This window comes from Myotis nattereri (genome assembly GCF_964212035.1).
Source record: "Myotis nattereri genome assembly, chromosome: 2".
Lineage (NCBI taxonomy): Eukaryota > Metazoa > Chordata > Mammalia > Chiroptera > Vespertilionidae > Myotis > Myotis nattereri.
In genome coordinates this window covers 40696321-40715312 of record NC_138076.1, presented here as the reverse complement: position 1 = coordinate 40715312, position 18992 = coordinate 40696321, and the positions used below count along the sequence as shown (strand labels likewise).

Genomic DNA, 18992 nt, shown 5'->3' with positions numbered 1-18992 from the left:
CACCACACTGTTGTCTGTGTCTATGGGTTATAAATACACATTCTTTGGCTGGCTACTAACTAGAGTTTTAATTTCAAATTTATTTCAAAAACAATTTTCCCAAAGGGGGAATAGGCAGTTATTGTTTAATGAATATGAAGTTTCTGTTTGGTATGATGAAAAGTTTTGTGGATGGATGGTGGTGATGGTTGCACACAATGAGAATGTACTTAATGCCACTGCACTGTGCACTTAAAAGTTATTAAAATGGTAAATTTTATGTTATGTATACTTACCTCAATTTAAAACAGAATAAGGCTTATGGGAAATACTAAAGAAATTACTGAAAAACAGCCATAAATATTATTTTTTAAAAAATATTTTTATTGATTTTAGAGAGGAAGGGAGAAGGAGAGATAGAAACATCAATGATGACAGACTCATTGATTGGCTACCTTCTACACACCCCACACTGGGGATCAAGCCCACAACCCAGGCATGTGCCCTGACTGGGGATCGAACCACAAGCTCCTGTTTCATGGGTCAATGCTCAACCACTGAGCTACACCAGCCGAGCATAAATATTCTTTAATGTTAAAAAATTTCTCCAGTACATTGTTACTTTAATATATAACTTTATATTGAAATTAAATTTCAATACAAAAACTAAATGAGTTTTTTTTCTTGTTGTTGTTAATCGTCACCTGAGTATATATTTTTTTCATTGATTTTTAGAGTGGAAGGGTGGGGGGGGGGTGGGGAAGAAAGGGAGGGAGAGAGAGTGAAACATGGTTGTGAGAGAGCCACATCAATTGGTTGCCTCCTGAAAGTGCCCTGACCAGGAGCTGGGGAATCAACCCTGCAACCCAGGTACATGCTTTGACCGAGAGAATCAAATCCATGACCCTTTGGTACACGAGGCTGATGCTCTAACCACTGGGAAACACCGGCCAGGGCTAAATGAGGTTTTTAATTGATATGAACGTGTGTCATTGAAGTCAATAGTAGATGTCCTCAACTTAGAGATGGCTCCTTTCTCCACTGGTATAATAAATGAGGGTTGGTCACCTTCCAAGCGGAATCTTATCTGACAATGACATTGGTACAGATTACTCTCCAAGTTTAATGATGAGATAGCAAGTTAGCTCTTCCTAGACTTTTATTTATGTTACTACATGGTGACTTGAGTTTTATGGCTTCTATATGAGGCATTTATGAGTAGGAAATCCAGCTCAGTGACAAAGGAGATAATATCTTATATCTATTCCTGTTGATGTCAGAGTCCAGGGTGGGGATGTTAGACCCTCAGGGCAAACGAATATAGAAAAATTTCTTAGGCCCTAGATCTTGATCCACTAATGAAGGGGCTGCAGCCTCTGGTGAGTTCCTATAACACTTCACCTTCTCTTCATGACCTGTCTCCATCTGTGAAATATAGCCTTACCACGGAGAGAGAACATTTCAAAGACTTCAAAGGATCCTGGGCATCTGGGTGCTCGAGATGTACACACCATCACATTTCCTCAACTGGTTATGGACAAGGACAGCCTTTAAAACCCTTCAAATAGGAAAGCCAGCCGTTTCACTTCTTGTGGGAAGAATCCTCTTCCTCCACCACTGGAGCCACATGGGGCCAAGTGACAGGGCGCTGACTCACCTGCTGGGCCACCGGGCACGAGAGGCAGGCCTGGCCCCTGCAATCTGAGCCATCACTTGACTTGGGTTCAGTGTTTGTGATAACACAGGGCACAGGGAGTGTGAGCACATGTGGCCAGCGAAGCACGGCCGGGGCAAAGGACCGCCTTGTCCCAGAGTATGCATCTTGAAGCAGCAAGGGTGATGACACAGGTGAGGCCTGGATACAGTTGAAGGGGAAAAGCCAGAGGTAATACGGTGTCTACGTACACGTGGGGAACGACAGAGCCAGACCACGGTGCGACAAAGCACTTATCCAAATTCTCCGGGAGGTCTGTTCCTCACACCTACCTGCCTCTTGACATCTGTATTTTGGAAACTTACACAAAGGCAGAGAAACTGGTATAAAGATTTCCCGTATACCCAACCTCTGCCTCAAGAATTACCAACATTTGTCAGTCTTGTTTCATGTACTTACCCTCTTTTTCCCCCACTCAGGTATTTTAAAACAAAGTTCATATACCACCTTTTTTTCACTCCTGAGTATTTCAATATCCTGTCCCTCCCACGGCTGTTAAACAATAAATACCCAATATTCACTACCAGAAAATCAGCATATTTTTAATACAGATGTGGTACAGAATGTTTAATTACAGCAGGGCAGAGATTCCAGTTAAATAAAATTAAAAACCTTTATTTTCCCCAATATAAAATTACTAAATTAATGTCTCAAAAGAAAATATAACATGGTGAAAGCTTTAAACCACACCATTGTTCACCACAGGATTTATGATTTACCAATGACATACTCCACCACTTTGGCAAAAGGATGAACTTTTCAAAAACAGTTTAAAAACCTAACATAGCAAAGACTGTGTACATCTCCATATTGCACTTTTTTATGTACAAGAATAAAACAGTAAAGTCAAGTGTCTTGCATATACTAAGAACAGCACAAATCTGTCACAATTAAATTTAATGCAGAAGCTCATGTGAGGAGTATTAAAAATGTAGAAACGTAACACACGTATGTACAGAACGCCGAGACTGTATTAACAAACTTTATGTACATGACAATACACTGCATTACTTTAAACTTTTTAGCATAGTTGTGTTTATTAATAGAGGCCTTTGGTTCTAAACTGCTTGACTAGTTTGAAGCTCACATAGTTTCTTAAGCGTTTCTGGGTTTTTTTAGACGCAAGTAAGTAAGTATAAAAGCACTAAACCTTCTGGTTCACTGGTACAAAAATTACAGCGGTCAGATCCCTCAAGTCATCAAAAACTAGTCACAAAAATAGTTCTTGTATTCAACCTGAATGTGCCACAGGAAAAAATATTTTCAAGATTTCCCAGCTTAGCCTAGAGGCAAAGGGCTACCCCAGCCTCAATTTCAGTGCTATGTCCCTGCTACGTTCATTCCAGAACACTCGTTTTCTCTAGGCCATTTATCTTAATACTACTCTGTAAGGAAGAATAAAATCTAGCTTCAGTGTATGAGGGTCCACCACACGCCTCTGTTAAGACATCATGAAAACTTGGAATATTGCCAGAGAGACTTAAAAAAAATATGTGCCCTCTCCTGACTCCTCTAGAAAATCTGCTATGAAAGAACAGTTCTCCGTTTCCTCCCTCTCCCATTCCCCTGATTTCTCCTTGTGCCCGGTCTCCCCGTGTCCTGCACGAGCCCAGTGATTAGCTTTGGAAATCATCCTGAGTTTGCAAATGACAAAGCAGGTCCCCACACGCGGCCCATGAGGCGGATCACAGAACGGAGGACGAGCTGGTCATCCCGTGAACCATTGTGCTTGTGGGAGTCCCGCTGATGGCATTGAAGATGTGAAGGGAATTCGGCAACACGCTCGTCTTCTCCTCCAGGGGGCAAATCTTGAGGCACAGAAACACAACATTACCCAAGTGCAATGCCCTGAACAGCATTTTCCAAAATGGTGCGTTTCATGCAACCCACAGGGCTTATCTCATCCAGTGGTAAGTGTTCCTGCGAATGATGGTCTGCTTAGATAGATAGCTTGGTTTGGGCAGTTTTCAGAAGGATTGTGTCGGCTCATCTAGTGAATGATGTTTTTCAGATGAGGATTATAAGGAGAAAGTTCAGAGCAAACATGTTTTTGTCTCCTTTACAAGTTAATAAATGGAGAGCCTTCTAGACTCACCGGATGATAAGGTGGCTTGAAGTTTATCTTACACATACTTGATGGGGACATGACCTAGCCTTGTTCCCTGGAAAAGTCTTTTAAGATGAATCTGGAGCATCTATGTTTCTCTACTGGCTCCTTTTCTCGGGGTCCTATAGATAGGGGCTACCCCTTTGACCCTGAGCTCGTCTCTTTTTGCGTTCAGTAATGCAGGGAAGGACCCTAAGGGTGGGAAGTGACCTCCTGCTAGACAGAAACTGAGAAGGTCATACACACTCAGAGGCTCCCCTGGAAAAGCCAAAAGCAAGTCTACTCCGGGTTATGACCCTTTTTCTTTAAGCGTTCAAAGGAGTTTAATCTTCATAGTTGTTGAGAAAATGGAAAGTTCAAGTTTAGAGCACAGCACTGCATCAAATGTCCATACATACAATCTAGGAGTTTATTTTAATATTTTCAGCCCATAATTTTTTTCCTACTTTCATCTTTTCTAGTGCCAAATGCTGGCACCCACTGATCAAGCTCTCCATTCTACAGGAATCTGGAGGCCCATGGAAAAGACCCTGAGTGTTTTCCAAACACTTGCGCTCCTGAGGCCCTCACATTCTGGTTAGTTATTCACACTTAGTTCTTTAATCGTTTCCTACTTTTCCAAGCGCCCAGAAGAGGGGTGCCTTCTTTTGCACATGCATTTGTCCTTATGCCAACATCTGCAGCAGCCCAAACTCAGGAATAACTTTATGCGAGTCAGTAAATCAAGTTTTAGAAAAATAAAATTAAAAAAATGACATTACCATCCCATCTGATGTGTGAGCATGAAGGAGAAAAAAAAAAAGCAAGCAAGTTAAAGCTCAGACATTTGCTTTCCTACAACAGAAATTTCCTAAGTAAATCATCACATGACATGTTAACTGACACAAATGGTCCTGGCTTCGGTTTTGCAAGACTGAGGCAACAGTGCGGGGAAGAGACAGAAGCAGTTCTGTGTTAGCAAGGTGCTAGCACTACCTATAAAGATGGCTCTGCGACTCGGAAGGAGTCACTATGGTTGATGGAGAGCGGACCTCTCTGCAATTATGTGGAAGCTGTTCTTTGACATTTACTGGGTTCCCTGGGCAACTGTCCTCTCTGATGACTACTGGGCCCTCATCCACAATTCTCCTGAAAGGAATCCGTACAGGAAGGCAATGATAGCAGTACAATCAGAAAAGATCCCATAGTGACAAGGAATATAGAAACAGCCAGGGATAATCTACTGGGGCACCCAAGTCAGCTTTAAATAGTTAAAAACTGAACAACCCTATTTTTGTAAATGGCAAAAGACATTTAATACAACAGGTAATTCCTTAAACTGATGGGTAAACCCTGTTCTTTCAAAGGACTGGGTGAATAAAGAAAATTCTACCAACAGTATGGGTATTTCTTCTTTATGTGAGAGGTTTTTTGTTTTATTTTGTTTTGCTGTTGTCACTGTTGTTTTACGCTAGATTGGGGTGGGGAGGGGCCACCCCCAAGAGTGTGGAAGAGGAGGTAGGAGCTGCTCTCCTCTGGTCACATTAGGTACTAATAGGTAGGCAACCTGCTCCTCGAGCTATTCCTCAATAAACTGTGGTTAGACAGTAGCAGCAGAGTAGAGTGCTACATTATTCTCCAAATCCTGGAAGGTTGTCAGAAGGGGTAGGCCATCACAGGGTGTACTGAAGACCCCAACCAACGCCTGCTCCCCAAACATGAGAACTCCAGGTGGCACTTACCTGCTCATGCATGATTTCAGAAAGCTCTTTTGCCATTTCCCTGTAGTTGGCCTTCATTTCTTCCTGATACTCTAACTGGTCTTCCTTAATCAGACGTTCATTTACCACTAAGGCTTGACCGCAAGCTTCCACAAATTGCCTGAAGTGGTAAAGGAGAGGGAAAAAAGGATGTTGAGGACAAAGAATGAGTCCAAGTGGCAGTGACTCTTCCTTGATTGAGCTCTGAAGGTGTTCATACTTGAAGAGAAAAAGACATTTCTAGTGTGTGCTTTACCTGAAAACTTCTTTAAGCAACTTCACTTTATTGTCCGGATATCTCTTTGTGTTTGTGTCATCTAAGAAAGCTCGGGCATATGCCAGTGGACCAGCATTGACCTAAATAAAGAACAAAATTTTAAAATTATGTTATAAAGAAAATGACCTTTAATTTCAGTTAGTATGTGCTAAAAATGATGCCTGTAGTCATGACCCCTACCCTCCAGGAACTTACAACCCAAAAGAGGAAACCATGAAGAAAGCTACATGTCATTTAATTTTACCATCTCAGCCATCCTCAGGGCACTGCTGATGATGGTTCATTCTATGTAGGAAGAACCAAAGCTTGGAAAACATAAGGGCCTATTCAGCGTTGAACATCCAATAAGCAAAATACCTGAGATCAGAGCCCAAGTCTTCCTATTGATAATTGGCTACACTATACTCAACCTGATTAGTTCAGTGAAAAACTGGGAAAAAAAAAGTATGTATGCCAATTGTTTAAAAACCAACTGTTCACCTCACTGAATTGTATAGACAGCCATGGACAAACTGATTTGCTATCCTTGAATGGAGTAACCATCAGAGGTGTGAGGCAAGCGCCAAACATTAGGGGCATTTAGCAATAGGGTATGTGAACCAGAACCCTGCATATCTCAATTAGTCAAGAAGACTTCTCAGTTGGAAAGGTCAACTTGGGAATGTAGATAAAAAGAAAGTTAGACATACTGGATGGGAAGGAAAAAGTCCCAGGCATCCAAGACAGCTTGGAAAGGACTTTACCACGTGATTTCTGCATAACTTCTCCTGGAAGATCTGGTGGGCTTGGGGGGTAATTAAGTAGGGAGGGCTGTCTATCTTTTTTGTTGCTGTTGGTGAAAGAAAGGGCTGTGGTTCTGATCCATGGTGTTCAGGACTTACACGGCAACGGCAGAAGATCTGCAGTGTGGGAATTCACACCAGAGGTGGGGAGCACTTTGAGACAGGAACCGCTAGCTAACCTTCTGTGATGACTATGTCATCACCCTGGATATGTGTGTGTGTGTGTGTGTGTGTGTGTGTCTGTGTGAAGATGACCAAAATGACTGATTATCCAAAATGATACAGTTGGCTTTCTGTGTCCGATAGTTCTGCATCTGCAAACTCAACTACCCACGAATCAAAAATATAGTCAAATAAATTACAGTTTGGTTGGAGCACTGTCCCATGCACTAAAAGATTGTGGGTTCGATCCCCCATCTGGATGCGTACATAAGGCAACTGATGTTTTTCTCTCACATCAATGCCCCCTCTCTCTCCCTCTCAACATATCCTTGGGTGAGGATTAAACAAAACATTATGTTGTTGCTGATATGTATTATGTAGTTAAGCCTAAGATGGTTGTTACTGTTCTGAACATGCACAGACTTTTTTCTTGCCATTATATCCTAAATAATACAGTATAACAATTTACATAGTATTGGGTATTATAAGTAATCTGGAGATGATTTAGAGCAGGGGTCCTCAAACTACGGCCCACGGGCCACATGCAAATACAAATATTGTATTTGTTCCCATTTTGTTTTTTTACTTCAAAATAAGATATGTGTAGTGTGCACAGGAATTTGTTCATAGTTTTTTTTTAAACTATAGTCCGGCCCTCCAACGGTCTGAGGGACAGTGAACTGGCCCACCGTTTAAAAAGTTTGAGGACCCCTGATTTAGAGTATACAGGAGGATGTATGTAGGTTATATGAAAATACTACCCCATTATATGTAAGGGACTTGAGCATCCATGGATTCTGGTACCCTGTGGGTTCCTGGAACCAATCCCCCAAAGATACTGAGGGATGACTCATTCAATTTTAAGAAAATGCAAAGGGGAAAGATGATGAAACGTCCTAAGGTCTAATGTAACAAGGTCTTGGAGTGCAGCGCCATGGAGCCAGCCTGGTGCTCTGTCCTGCACAACAGCAGCTCCCGTGAGGCTCTCGGTGAAAGAATTACAGAAATGCACAGATAAATCGATACGGCGCATTTCCTCCGACTCTAACGCTGTGTTAACGTTGGTGGGTACACATGTATGAAGTTCATCTTACTTAATCATGCAATTCTTTGCTTTTTAAGATGATTGAGCATCTGTAAAACTCTAAGGTCACAGTCGAATGGCAGGGCACATTTTGTCCTTTAGAAAGCTCAACCAGTCCAGCCCCACCTTTTACTGGCGCCCACACCCTTCTGCTGGCCTTTCGATAGAGGCTGGAGGCTCCTGGGTCACGTTGCTGAGTGGTTTTGTTGCTAGCTGCAGAAACTGGCCTCTGGCCCCGTTATGTAATCACTCACGTTGCTGGAATGATTATCATATTCACTTGATAACTTATTTTTGGCGCATAAGTCTTTTGGGCCATAAGAAAAGAGGTTGAAAACATCTATAAATACTTTTGTGGTGAATGACATTTAGAAAAATGTTAGGCAGCAGCTCAACATGAATCTCATAAAAAGCTGACAAAAAATGATTTCAGAAAATGAACCAAGGAAACTCCAAAATCTATATGTTACAATCTACATGTAACTTTCATAAACACCCTTCTTGAAAGAGAAAAAATATTAGAGATACATATAAACACACACACATAAAACATGTGTTTGAATTACTTATATACACTTAAAAATATCAGTGAAGTAACAGGCATACTGCTCACTGGAAGGAGGTGATTTAGCATTTACCAATTTCATAGGAAACTATGTAAGAAACCTTTTAAAAATGTATTTTTGAAGTGTAATATACACAGAGAAAAGTATACATAATGTAAGTGTATAGCTTGATGAATTTTCATACACTGAATATATTTGTATAATCATCCCCTAAATCAAGGGTGATCTTTTTCATAAATGGTGCACACCACTTGGATAGCTATATGGAAAAAAATGTGTTTTGACCCCTATCTGCTACCACATACAGAAATCTAGATGGACTGCAGGTCTGTATAGGAAGGTTAAGCAAAGAAGGAAAATATAAATATGTTTCAAAGATGTTCTTTTAAAAACAGATTTCTTCAAGTGGACATAGAAAAAGGCTACCAGTAAAGAATAAATTAATCTATTGGGCTATATTAAAATCAAGATTTTTTATATTAATCAAAAAATACCATTAAGAGAGTAAACTTAAGGTACTTTTTCAGATAACAAATGTTATAGAAACCAGACAACAATAGTTTTATAAGAAAACCTAGAGCTATTCTTCATATTTAGAAGAGTCTTAATGGTTCCAATTAGGCACCCAGAATCCCCCAAATTACAAACAAACAAAAACCCAGATTAGTGTGGAGAGCTGTCTCCTACCCGGGCAGACAGTTTAGTGAGAATGATACTCTTGCAGATGGGGGAGAGTGGAGAGTGAGGGGTAGGGTGGGGTACCCTATGGTTACTGGTATTAGGAGAAACTGCACAGACACTGGGGGCAGGTAACGGGAATCACCTGGTAAAGCCAGAGATCTACACCAGACCTTGCTGGTGCAAATGACCTGAAAGATTCCCAAGGTCTTCAGTAAGGAGTCTTCCCCTCGCTTGCCCCGTGGTTTGCTCTGCCCGGCGCCTGGCTCACCTGAACACTCACGCTGCCCTGGAGTTTCAGCTGGAGTTTGATCATGTCCACGTCAGCCGAGGAGCACAGCTGCCGCAGCTCCGCCACCTTCTTACTCATCTCATCAATGGCCACTTCGATGGGGTTCAGGTCGGTGTGGTGCTGGTACATGACGGGGATCCGCTTCTTCACGTAAGGGAAGCAGTGTATCGCTGCGGAGGAACGGGTCCCAGAATTACGCCACGGTCTGCATGACCTTTACTGCTATCGAGGTAGACGTCGCTATTGTTCCCGTTTTACAGAGACGGAACGAAAGCCTGCCAAAGTCGTACGGCAGTCCTTCATGGACCCCGAATACGCATTGTCCTTCTCTATCACTGTGGCTGTCTGATGACAGGCTGTATCATATAAAGCAACGGGAGTCGGGTGCTTGTGAACGTTTACTGTGAGAAGTGTGTCTTTGAAGAAATTGCTATATTGTTCCCTCCTCAAGTTTCTCATCCATGACTGCCTTGCCTTCCTTGGAAGTTGAGAGATCTGAGTGAACTAGCAAGATATAAGGTGGCTTTGGAAATATAAAAAAAGACGGAATAGTTTAAAGATATCACATACAGCTTAAGTCCAGAAAAAATATAAGAAAATTCATTTTTATCCACAGAACAACTTTGAATCAAAGGCTGCATAAATCAGAAAAATGAAAAATAAGAAGTGAAGATATATTTCCAAGCAAAATATTTTATGAGCCAGAATGGCAAAAACTGTTGAAGTAGCAATAATAGAGATATTTTAAAACAAATAAAAAAACATAAGTAAAAATATTTACTATTTTTTATACATTTTTAAACCAAAAAAAAAAAATCAATACTGTTTTCATTTATCATAATAAGACACCAAAGAGTTAAGTTTAAAAATGAGCAGAGAAACAGCTGGATCTACTTTGGGTTGTTTCATGTTTCTACTTTGCTGCTTTATATGGTATATAAATACCTGTACTATTCTCATTTAACATAGATGTACTAATAGATCTTAGATATATGCTTTCTTATTTTTTAGTAAGCAAAAACAAGGCAAGGAGAGTGTGAGTTTGGATTCATTATTATTTGTTAAGTGGCTGGGGGGTGGGGAATTACTCAGAAAGGGCTGGTCACAAGATGAGAAAACAGGCCAGCGACACGGAGTTCCCATGGGCCACGTCTGGACAAGGCTGGAGAAGGTGTTCAACCTGACCAACCTCCTTTGTCACACACAGGCCTGTTCTAGTCCCTACATGTTCTATCAACCTTAGTCCAAGAGTCTGTGTCTCCTGTTTCTTTTGTGTTCCTTGCGGGCAGTTTCTAAGTCGCAGCACTGGGATGGGGAAATCCGATTAGAACCAAAGGCTCCTCTGAGAAGGTGACCTGACCTGGGCACTGCTGCTTGCTGGCCAAGGACACGGGAAACGATCCTGGGAGCAGAGGTGCACCTGGATGGGGCAGACTGACAGGTGTATGGGGAACTACAGCTTTCTCATTTGTAAGGAAACGTCTATGCAGCCACGGCCATGTTTAAACACAGGCCGTTGTTCTGTCACAGTGCTGAGGGCTATGGTGTGGTGGCACCACCATTTCCGAGAGAAAAGCCAGCTGCGAGGATGCGTATATGTCCATGGATTATACTGATTTCGCGTAGCATAAGAGTCCTGAGTCACTGCTTCTTGCTTCTTGCAATGATAACTGGAGACTTAAAGAGGCGAAGAAGAGTACAGTGTGGGGCAAAAGTAGGCTTACAGTTGTATGTGAAACACAGTTTATTCTCGTATTATTATTTATTAATTATTGCCTTATTTTTCCGTATGAACAACTATAAACCTACTTTTGCTCACATATATAATGATACAGAAAACTCAGTCTGTGCAGGAGCCTACCAGTTCCATGTGATCTGGGACTCCCCCCCTCGCCCCCCAACATGCCCAGCCTTACTTGCTGGCCTCATCTCTCCTCCTCTTCCTCAGCTCCATCACACCCCCCTGCTGGCCGTCCCCTGAATATGCAGGGCATGAAGACACCTGCCCTTGGCCTTGGACTCAAAACGTCACCTCCTCAATGAGGTCTACCCCATCACCCTACATAAACCACAGTCCACCCCTCAGCCCCACATTGCCAATCTCCTTTTCCTTTTGTCTGGAACACATACCACCTTCCAACATGGGTATATTTATGCATTGCTTTCTGTTTATCATTTGTCTCCTGCTAGCATCTCATCTGCACAGCCGGAGCTTGGTTTTGTTAGCACGCAGACTTGGAACACCACCTGTACGCAATCAGTTTTGATGCGTTAATGACTGTATTGCTGCCAAAATGGCTAACTGAAAGCGCAAAGTGGCTCGGAAGGTGGAAAATTGACAGACTCAGCGAGCCATCTCTAGTGATCTGCAGCTCTTTAACAAGGAAGGTGAGGAAGAGAGGGCTGAGAAGTGACTGTCCATCTGCTTAGACTGAGTAGAAGATTCCAACCTGAGTGGGCATCTAAGCATGATTTAAGAAAATATGGAATAGTGATTGGAAGGAAACTCCAGTGATTGGGTAAAAATCATTCCTAATATAATTCTGTATTTGTTAGGAAGTTCTATGAAAAAAGAAATAAAGGGGATCATGCTGGGAGGGAGGCTCAGAAATGCACACCAAAGGAGCCAGGTGGGTGATCACTGGGTTTTTTTTGAATGATCACAAATGTCAGTTGACTGGACTATCCTGAAAAGCGAGTGTTTGCTGGATTCAGAGGGCAGCGCGGCTTAGGGCTCTCCCGTATCTTGGCAGGCTAAAGGTCAGGTTTGAAGCAATGCAATGACAGAAGAACCTAAGAGATTAATAACATGAGGGAAAACTCTCAAGTTCAAAGTCTTTCAGGATATTCTTTAACTAAAGGTTGTATAGAATTTACATGTTTTTAGTAGCATTTTAATCTTTTTTAAAAGTATTTTTTTATTGATTTCAGAGAGGAAGGGAGAAGGAGAGAGATAGAAACATCAATGATGAGAATCATTGATAAGCTGCCTCTTGCACACTCCCCACTGGGGATCAAACCTGAGCATGTGCCCTTGACCGGAATCAAACCTGGGACCCTTCAGTCCGCAGGCTGACACTCTATCCACTGAGCCAAACAGGCTAGGGCTTTAGTAGCATTTTTATGCTACTAAATCTCTAAATCTTTACACTGCCCAGTAACTATCTTTTCAGTATTCTTAAGACTTTTCATGGCAACTATTGCACTCTTGTTTTTGTGCTTTATTTACTGCAATCCCCTTTAAGTCATCATCAACCTCAGAGGCAAAGTGAGATTTAGTAAAATGAAGTTCATTCTTTCCCCTCCTGGGCATGATATACAAAATGTTTAATATGAGATGGAAAGTATAACTCTCCTTTTACACAGGAAGAAACCAAGGCACAGAGAGGTGAAGTGACCTGCCCAAGGTCACACAACGAGGACGTGACCCGGTCTGCAGGACCCAGGCTTTGCACTGCCCACACTGTTCAGCCTCCAGCTGTATAAGGCGGTTATTTCCCGAGCCAGCAGCACCCGTGTCTCCTCTGCCTCTCCTGCAGTGGAGTTACTCTTGGTCCCCTGTTCCTGCAGGTACAGAGCTTTGCTCCCTTTGTTTATCTAATCTAAAATACTTCTGTGACCAAGTGGTAACCCTCGAGGAAATCTGCCCAAGGAAAACACCGGGTAATAACTTTATGAATCAGAATGCCACCTGAGCGGAATAATCATAATAAAAATCCTGACCCTGACTCATCAGGGAATGAGGTTTATTTAAAGCAGCAGTTCTCAAACTTGAGTGGCATCAGAATCAACTGAAGGGCTTGTTCACCACAACTCGCTGGGCCCCACCCCCACAGTGTCTGAGTCATAGGTCTGGGTGGGGCACGAGGATTTGCATTTCTAACAAGTTCCCAGGCGATGCTGATGATGCAGACCCAGGAACAACCTTTGATAAGCACTGATTTATCACAACAACAGTGACAAACAACCTAAGTTGATAATTCCCATAAAATGACTCCGTTTGGAAATGTAGTTATCTTGTTTATTAAGAAGCATGTGCTACTGTGTCCCTTAGAAAAACAATTCAAGACATATGGGAAGAGACAATATTGTTTGTGCTTTACATGTTAAGTTATTATTCTAAGAGCCGGGGTAGAAACCCTTTCTTTAAGAAAGCAGATTTAAAATTTTTTTTTAAAGTTTTATCCCAGGTCCCTTGTAGAAAGAGTGAAAAATTCTCTGCAATATGCAGTTCTGAGCTGTTTTGCAATGAGCTGTATTCTTTCTTTAACGGCTTTACTGAGATATCAATCATATCCCACAGAATTCACCCACTTAAAGTGTACACTCCAGTGGTGGGGGCGGAGCCTCACCCGTGATGCAGCACCGTACAGTGCTCTTCCATTATTACTGCAATGGGGCACTGGGCAACACTGACTCTACACACAAAAAGTGGGTGCTTCCTGGCTGAGTGGAACTACGGCCACCCTTTGGAAAACGTGCCTCGGCAGTGGACACAGACACACCTGGCCTTCTGAAAGGGCCTCCCCACTGATTTTTTTAAAAAGTCAAGAAAGTGTTTTATTTTAGGTTACTGCAGTCATGTTGCTGACCCTAACCTAAGAAGGGATGAGTCAAGCTCCCTCAAAGAAGGTAAAAATCATTCCTAATATGATTCTACGCTTGTTAGGAACTTGGAAATGGTGCAAAACACGTTTTTGAGTATGGGTTATGGGTGGTAAACGGCACCAAAGGATTAATTAAAACTCGGCAACAGCTGAACAGGCGGCCTCTGACTGCAGCAAGGACCCCGGAACTGGAGCTACTCAAGCGGAAGCTGACCAACGACTCTCAGAGGCCAGGTGGGAGGGATGCAGCCTCAACTCCCATTTATTCACTCCGCTATACATCTCTGAGCAGGTCCATGCTGGGACCTGTGCGACCGAGATCACGGGGGTCTCTTCCCGTGAGGAAGAAACGGTACTGAGTGCAGCGGTTCTTGACCTGGGTGCCATGGGCCCAAGAGGGGTCCATGTGGGCTTCAGAAGGAGTCTGTAAATCTCCTAAAATGGTGTGCAAAAGCATCCTGAGGAGGGAGGGGCCCACTGTTTTCATCGGAGTCTAAGAAGAAAAGTGACCTGACATTGGATATAAACCTGTGGTCTGGGAGAAGTAGAATCATGTAACTAGAAAAATGCCATGAGCCATACCTGTCAATATGGTGCGCCGTTTGCACTGCTCCTCGACCCCGCCCTGCCTCTTCCCAGCCTGCGTGAAGGGCATCTCAAACATGAAGCGGCGAATGTTATGAGATCTTTCAAACTCCGTTTTCCTTTCTTGCAATTCTTTTTCATCAAAGAATGGGGTGACGTGAGTCACCTGGATATACGCATACTTGGAATCCAGATCCTTGGGGTTGACCTTTAAATGAATAATGAAATGGAATATTGGTGCTAGTTGTCAAAGCATGCCTATGTTGTATTTTCCCACTTTCTATTAGTAAAAGTTTTGGAAAAATTCAGAAAAGTTGGAAAACAATAGTACAAAGAATACCCATATACCCATCAATTAGAGCAACTGCTAATACTCTGCTGTATTTGTTTTAAATATACACACACATACACACATACATATAGACTTTTTTTTACTTAAGCCATTTCAAAGTAAGTGATATACATCATGATACTTCAGCCAACATCTCCTAAACATGAGGACATTGTCTTCCTAACCAATATACATTATCATATCCAACAAAATTAACACTAATTCCCTAATGTCACCCAATACCCAGTCTGTATCAAAATGTCTCAAATGTCCCCAGAATGTTATTTATAGCTATTTGTGTTTGAACCAGAAACTTATCAACAATCACACTTTATATTTAATGTTATGTCTCTTTAGTTTTGTTTAACCTAGACTTTTAATTTCCCACTTTTTTTTATGACACTAAATGTTTATTTTACTAAAAATATTTAAAACCTAGGTCCCCAACTGCCTTGTCTGGGCGGCTCAGTTGGCTAGAGTGTTATCCCAATTGGACAAGGTTGTGGGTTTGATCCCAGGTCAGGGCACATATGAGAATCAACCAATGAATATATAAATAAGTGGAACAACAAATCGATGTTTCCCTCTCTATTCTCTTTCTCTCTGTCCTCCGCTCTCTCTCTCTGTAAAGTCAATAAAAAAAAAAACAAAAAAAAACACAAACAAACTAGTTCCTGAAATTATAATTAATCTGGAGGTAGATTAGATGCAAACAGATGTAGATGAATTAATTTAATACAGGCACAGATTAATCTAAAACTAATCTAACCATAAGTTTAGTTCCTGATCAACTTAGCACATAACTAGTTTCACAACAGTTCTGGAATTCGTGGTGCTCCAACTTCTGGGATGTGCTACAAAATTAAACATGGGCATTTTCCATAGACAATCAACAACTAATTTATTAGGGAGTCAAATCAATTTTGCACATATCAATTGTATCCAAGCTTCTTAGAAAAATAAAAGGGGACATGAAAGAAAGGCATAGAACTTGGAGACTATACTGGAAGCAGGGTAGGCAAACGAATATGACCAAGATAGTATTACTGGTCTCAAATTATCACGCCCCACTGTTCTCCTAGGGATGCTTGTGAAGAGAAACGAAAACCAGATGTGAAAGCGCCTTAACCTTTGGAAGTCAAGGAAATACAGAGTTGTGAGTTACTTCTGTTTTAGAAAAGGCCATCTGGCCAATCACTATACTAATTGCATTCAAACCTATTAAACTTAACTTCCTTTAGCAGAAACCAGTTAAAGCAGTGGAAATAAACATTCCTGACCATTGTTTTAGTGGTGTTTCCCTGGTCTGCATTTTCAAAGTTGCACATAAGTTCCTGCAGAAGGAATGGAGGCCTGGTGTTTAGGAGAAGAGAAGATCTAGAAAGTCTCTCAGCTGCTACATCAGGGACTACATGTGACAAGGGGAAGAATGCATGAGAACCTTGAGAAAAGGCTTTAATGTTCAAGTCGCAACTTGGCCCAGACAAAGGTTTCAGTTCCAGAAAGAAAGGCAAATTGGACCTGAGTAATTTGGTCTAGGAAGAAAGTAGGCCTTAATACGGTTGTATTGAGGTTCCTGGTTAAAAGTGGACCAGCACCATGTGTTTATCCCTTTCACTTTGTGCAATCTGTTAAAATGATAGTACAGAATTAACAGGAGAGGACCAAGAAAAGAGGATGGCAGACAGCAGTGAATTGGAGGGTTTACAATTTCTGGAAGGTAGGCGAGCAGAGGTGTGCTATCTGATTCAGCAGAGCGAAGAAGTTCTAATCCAAGTTCCGACAGAGAAGGGTAACAGGTGACTCAGAGCACCCCTGAGAAGCTTGCTGCTATAGACTGTATGTCTGTGTTCCCCAGAATTCACAGGCTGAAAGCCTAACTTCCCATGTGGTGACATTAGTGGGATGGGGGTGATTAGGTCATGAGGGTAGAACACTTATGATGGGTCTAGTGCCCCTTATAAAAGAGACCCCACAGAGCTCCCTCACCCCTCCCACCCTTAAGGACATCACCAGATAATGAATCTCCTGGCACCTTGACCTTGGATTTCCCAGCCCCCAGAACTGTGAGAAATAAATCTCCGTCGGGTATAAACCACCCAGTCTATGGGGTTTGCTATAGCAGCCTGAACGGACTGATATTGTAGAGCACCAGCACTAGGACTGGGGTGACCAAGAGAGGGGTGAGGCAGAAACCAGGGCGGGTGGCCCAAGTCTATCTGGAGTGGAGGAACCTCAGGTTCCTTCCCTAGTCCTTGCCCCACAAGAGGAAAATGCTCCTTGGAGAAACTGGTCTGGAAAAAGTCTAAGTGGGGTCACCAGTGTCAGCGTAAAGCAGGAGTGAGGTACAGAGTAGAACACAGGGCGAGCAGGTGAAAGGCTGCAGGCCAAACTCGGATGTCAGCTTGTGCCTGTCTCTTGCATCTAGAAGCCAGAATCGCGCCCCCCCCCCCCCCGCCCCTCTTCTTTTCCCCTCCCTAGCACTGGGCAGGAGACTGGAAGATTATTTTCTAGAGAAAAGGAAGGGCGCCAAGATTCCAGACACTGGGGCTCAGGACAGAAACTGCACTAGGGAGCCTCCTAAAGGGCTTAGGAAGAGGGAGAGCTTGTCATTGCTGCAAACTGAGCCGGGGAAGCATTTTTAATGCCAAGAACAGGAGCTCTACCCTGGCCTGAGTTTCAGGAAGCAAAGCGATAGCCCACTTCCTGGAGACATCCTGAACCAGTGGGACACATAAATGTACCGGGAAAGCAAAGCAGGTTCAGAAAGGGTCTTCATGAGAGCAATACGGCAGAGGACAGCCTCTCTAGACAGAAGGTAGGTCTCATTCCTATAAACGTGCTGGCTAGTTAGTCCATTCCTTGATGTGTCTGTCTGCTGGTCCAGCTGTCCCTACATCCACCAATCAATCGAGTGTCAGCTAACAGATAACCCAGTGTGGAGTGCAGGGGAAAGTGCTACGAGAAACAGAGCCTCAGGCCCTCCTCTTACAGCGTTTCTAACTTTCTGGACTAAAAAAGTTATATTCTTTCAGATGTTATTTTGTAAATGAATGTCTCTTTAAAATTATAAAATAAAAATTTGCTTAATAAAGAATTTCTAGAAAGCAAAGGAAGGTATTAAGAAGAAAAAAATACACACACTTGCCACTCAAGGCCAACCATTCTTAATTTTTCTTGGGTCTTTGTTTTCTTCTATACACACTTATGAATATACTAGAGGCCCGATGCACGAAATTCGTGCAAGAGTAGGCCTTCCTTCCCCCAGCTGCCGGCACTGGCTTCCCTCTGGCACCCGGGGCACGGGCTTCCCTCACAGCCCCGGCTTCATCCGGAAAGTCATCCGGAAGGACGTCGGGTCTAATTATTAGTATTATATGATATGATCCATCGTGCATAACCAAAACAATATTATATTGCCATAAAATGTTTCCAAACATGGTCCTACCTTTCCAGAATCCTGTATCATTCTGACATTTTCAGAACCAAATTTATCTGAGTAAAGTTTAAGGAGTCTCTGAGAAATTTCGGATAGAGGTGTGAGTTTGGGTTCTTTGTAAATATACTCCTTCCCGTCTTCATCTTCAAAGAATCCCTGTGACATAGAGCACAATTAGAGAGCTATCACTGAATACAACCCCACAGCTACCACCCAGGAAGGATTATAAGGGTTAAAAAAATAAAATATTCTAAAATAAAATCCTAATTAAACAGGCTTTTCAAACAGGAAGGAAAATGATAATACTATGAAGTCTGGGTGCAAAGAGAAAGTTAAAACACAAAACTGCAAACGCGTTCAAGAATGCTGTCATTAAGTGCTGAGTGAAATGAGAGACTGAGGATTCAACACTGTGTTCTCTCGGTGAAGTCTGATGATGGGCTTCAAGCCTGTTTCACATTCCCAAGAAACAAATCAACGGGGAGGGGCTCATACAGCACTTCAGGGCACACGAGGAAGCTTTTAGGTCCGGGGTAGGTTCAGCAAAAACTAAGTAAAGTTTGTGTAAATTCTATTTTGTTTCACTGATGGAAACATATTAAAGGGCTGTAGCATGATATCAGAAAATATTTTCATTATCACCAGTCATA

The 18992-nt window shown here is 42.3% G+C and overlaps 1 protein-coding gene across 3 annotated transcripts in view; it reads right to left on the bottom strand.

Moving 5' to 3' along the window:
• Positions 1–2214: 2214 nt before the first annotated feature.
• Positions 2215–18992, bottom strand: part of DOCK9 (dedicator of cytokinesis 9) — a 160167-nt gene continuing 143389 nt past the window's right edge. For all 3 annotated transcript variants that reach the window (XM_081082498.1, XM_081082499.1, XM_081082500.1), the window contains 6 exons: positions 18352–18498; positions 14570–14780; positions 9360–9550; positions 5796–5896; positions 5522–5660; positions 2215–3501 (listed from right to left, as the gene is read on the bottom strand). In XM_081082498.1, coding sequence (XP_080938624.1) covers positions 3379–3501; positions 5522–5660; positions 5796–5896; positions 9360–9550; positions 14570–14780; positions 18352–18498 — 912 coding nt within the window. In that variant the 3' untranslated portion in view covers positions 2215–3378. The remainder of the gene's footprint in view (positions 3502–5521; positions 5661–5795; positions 5897–9359; positions 9551–14569; positions 14781–18351; positions 18499–18992) is intronic.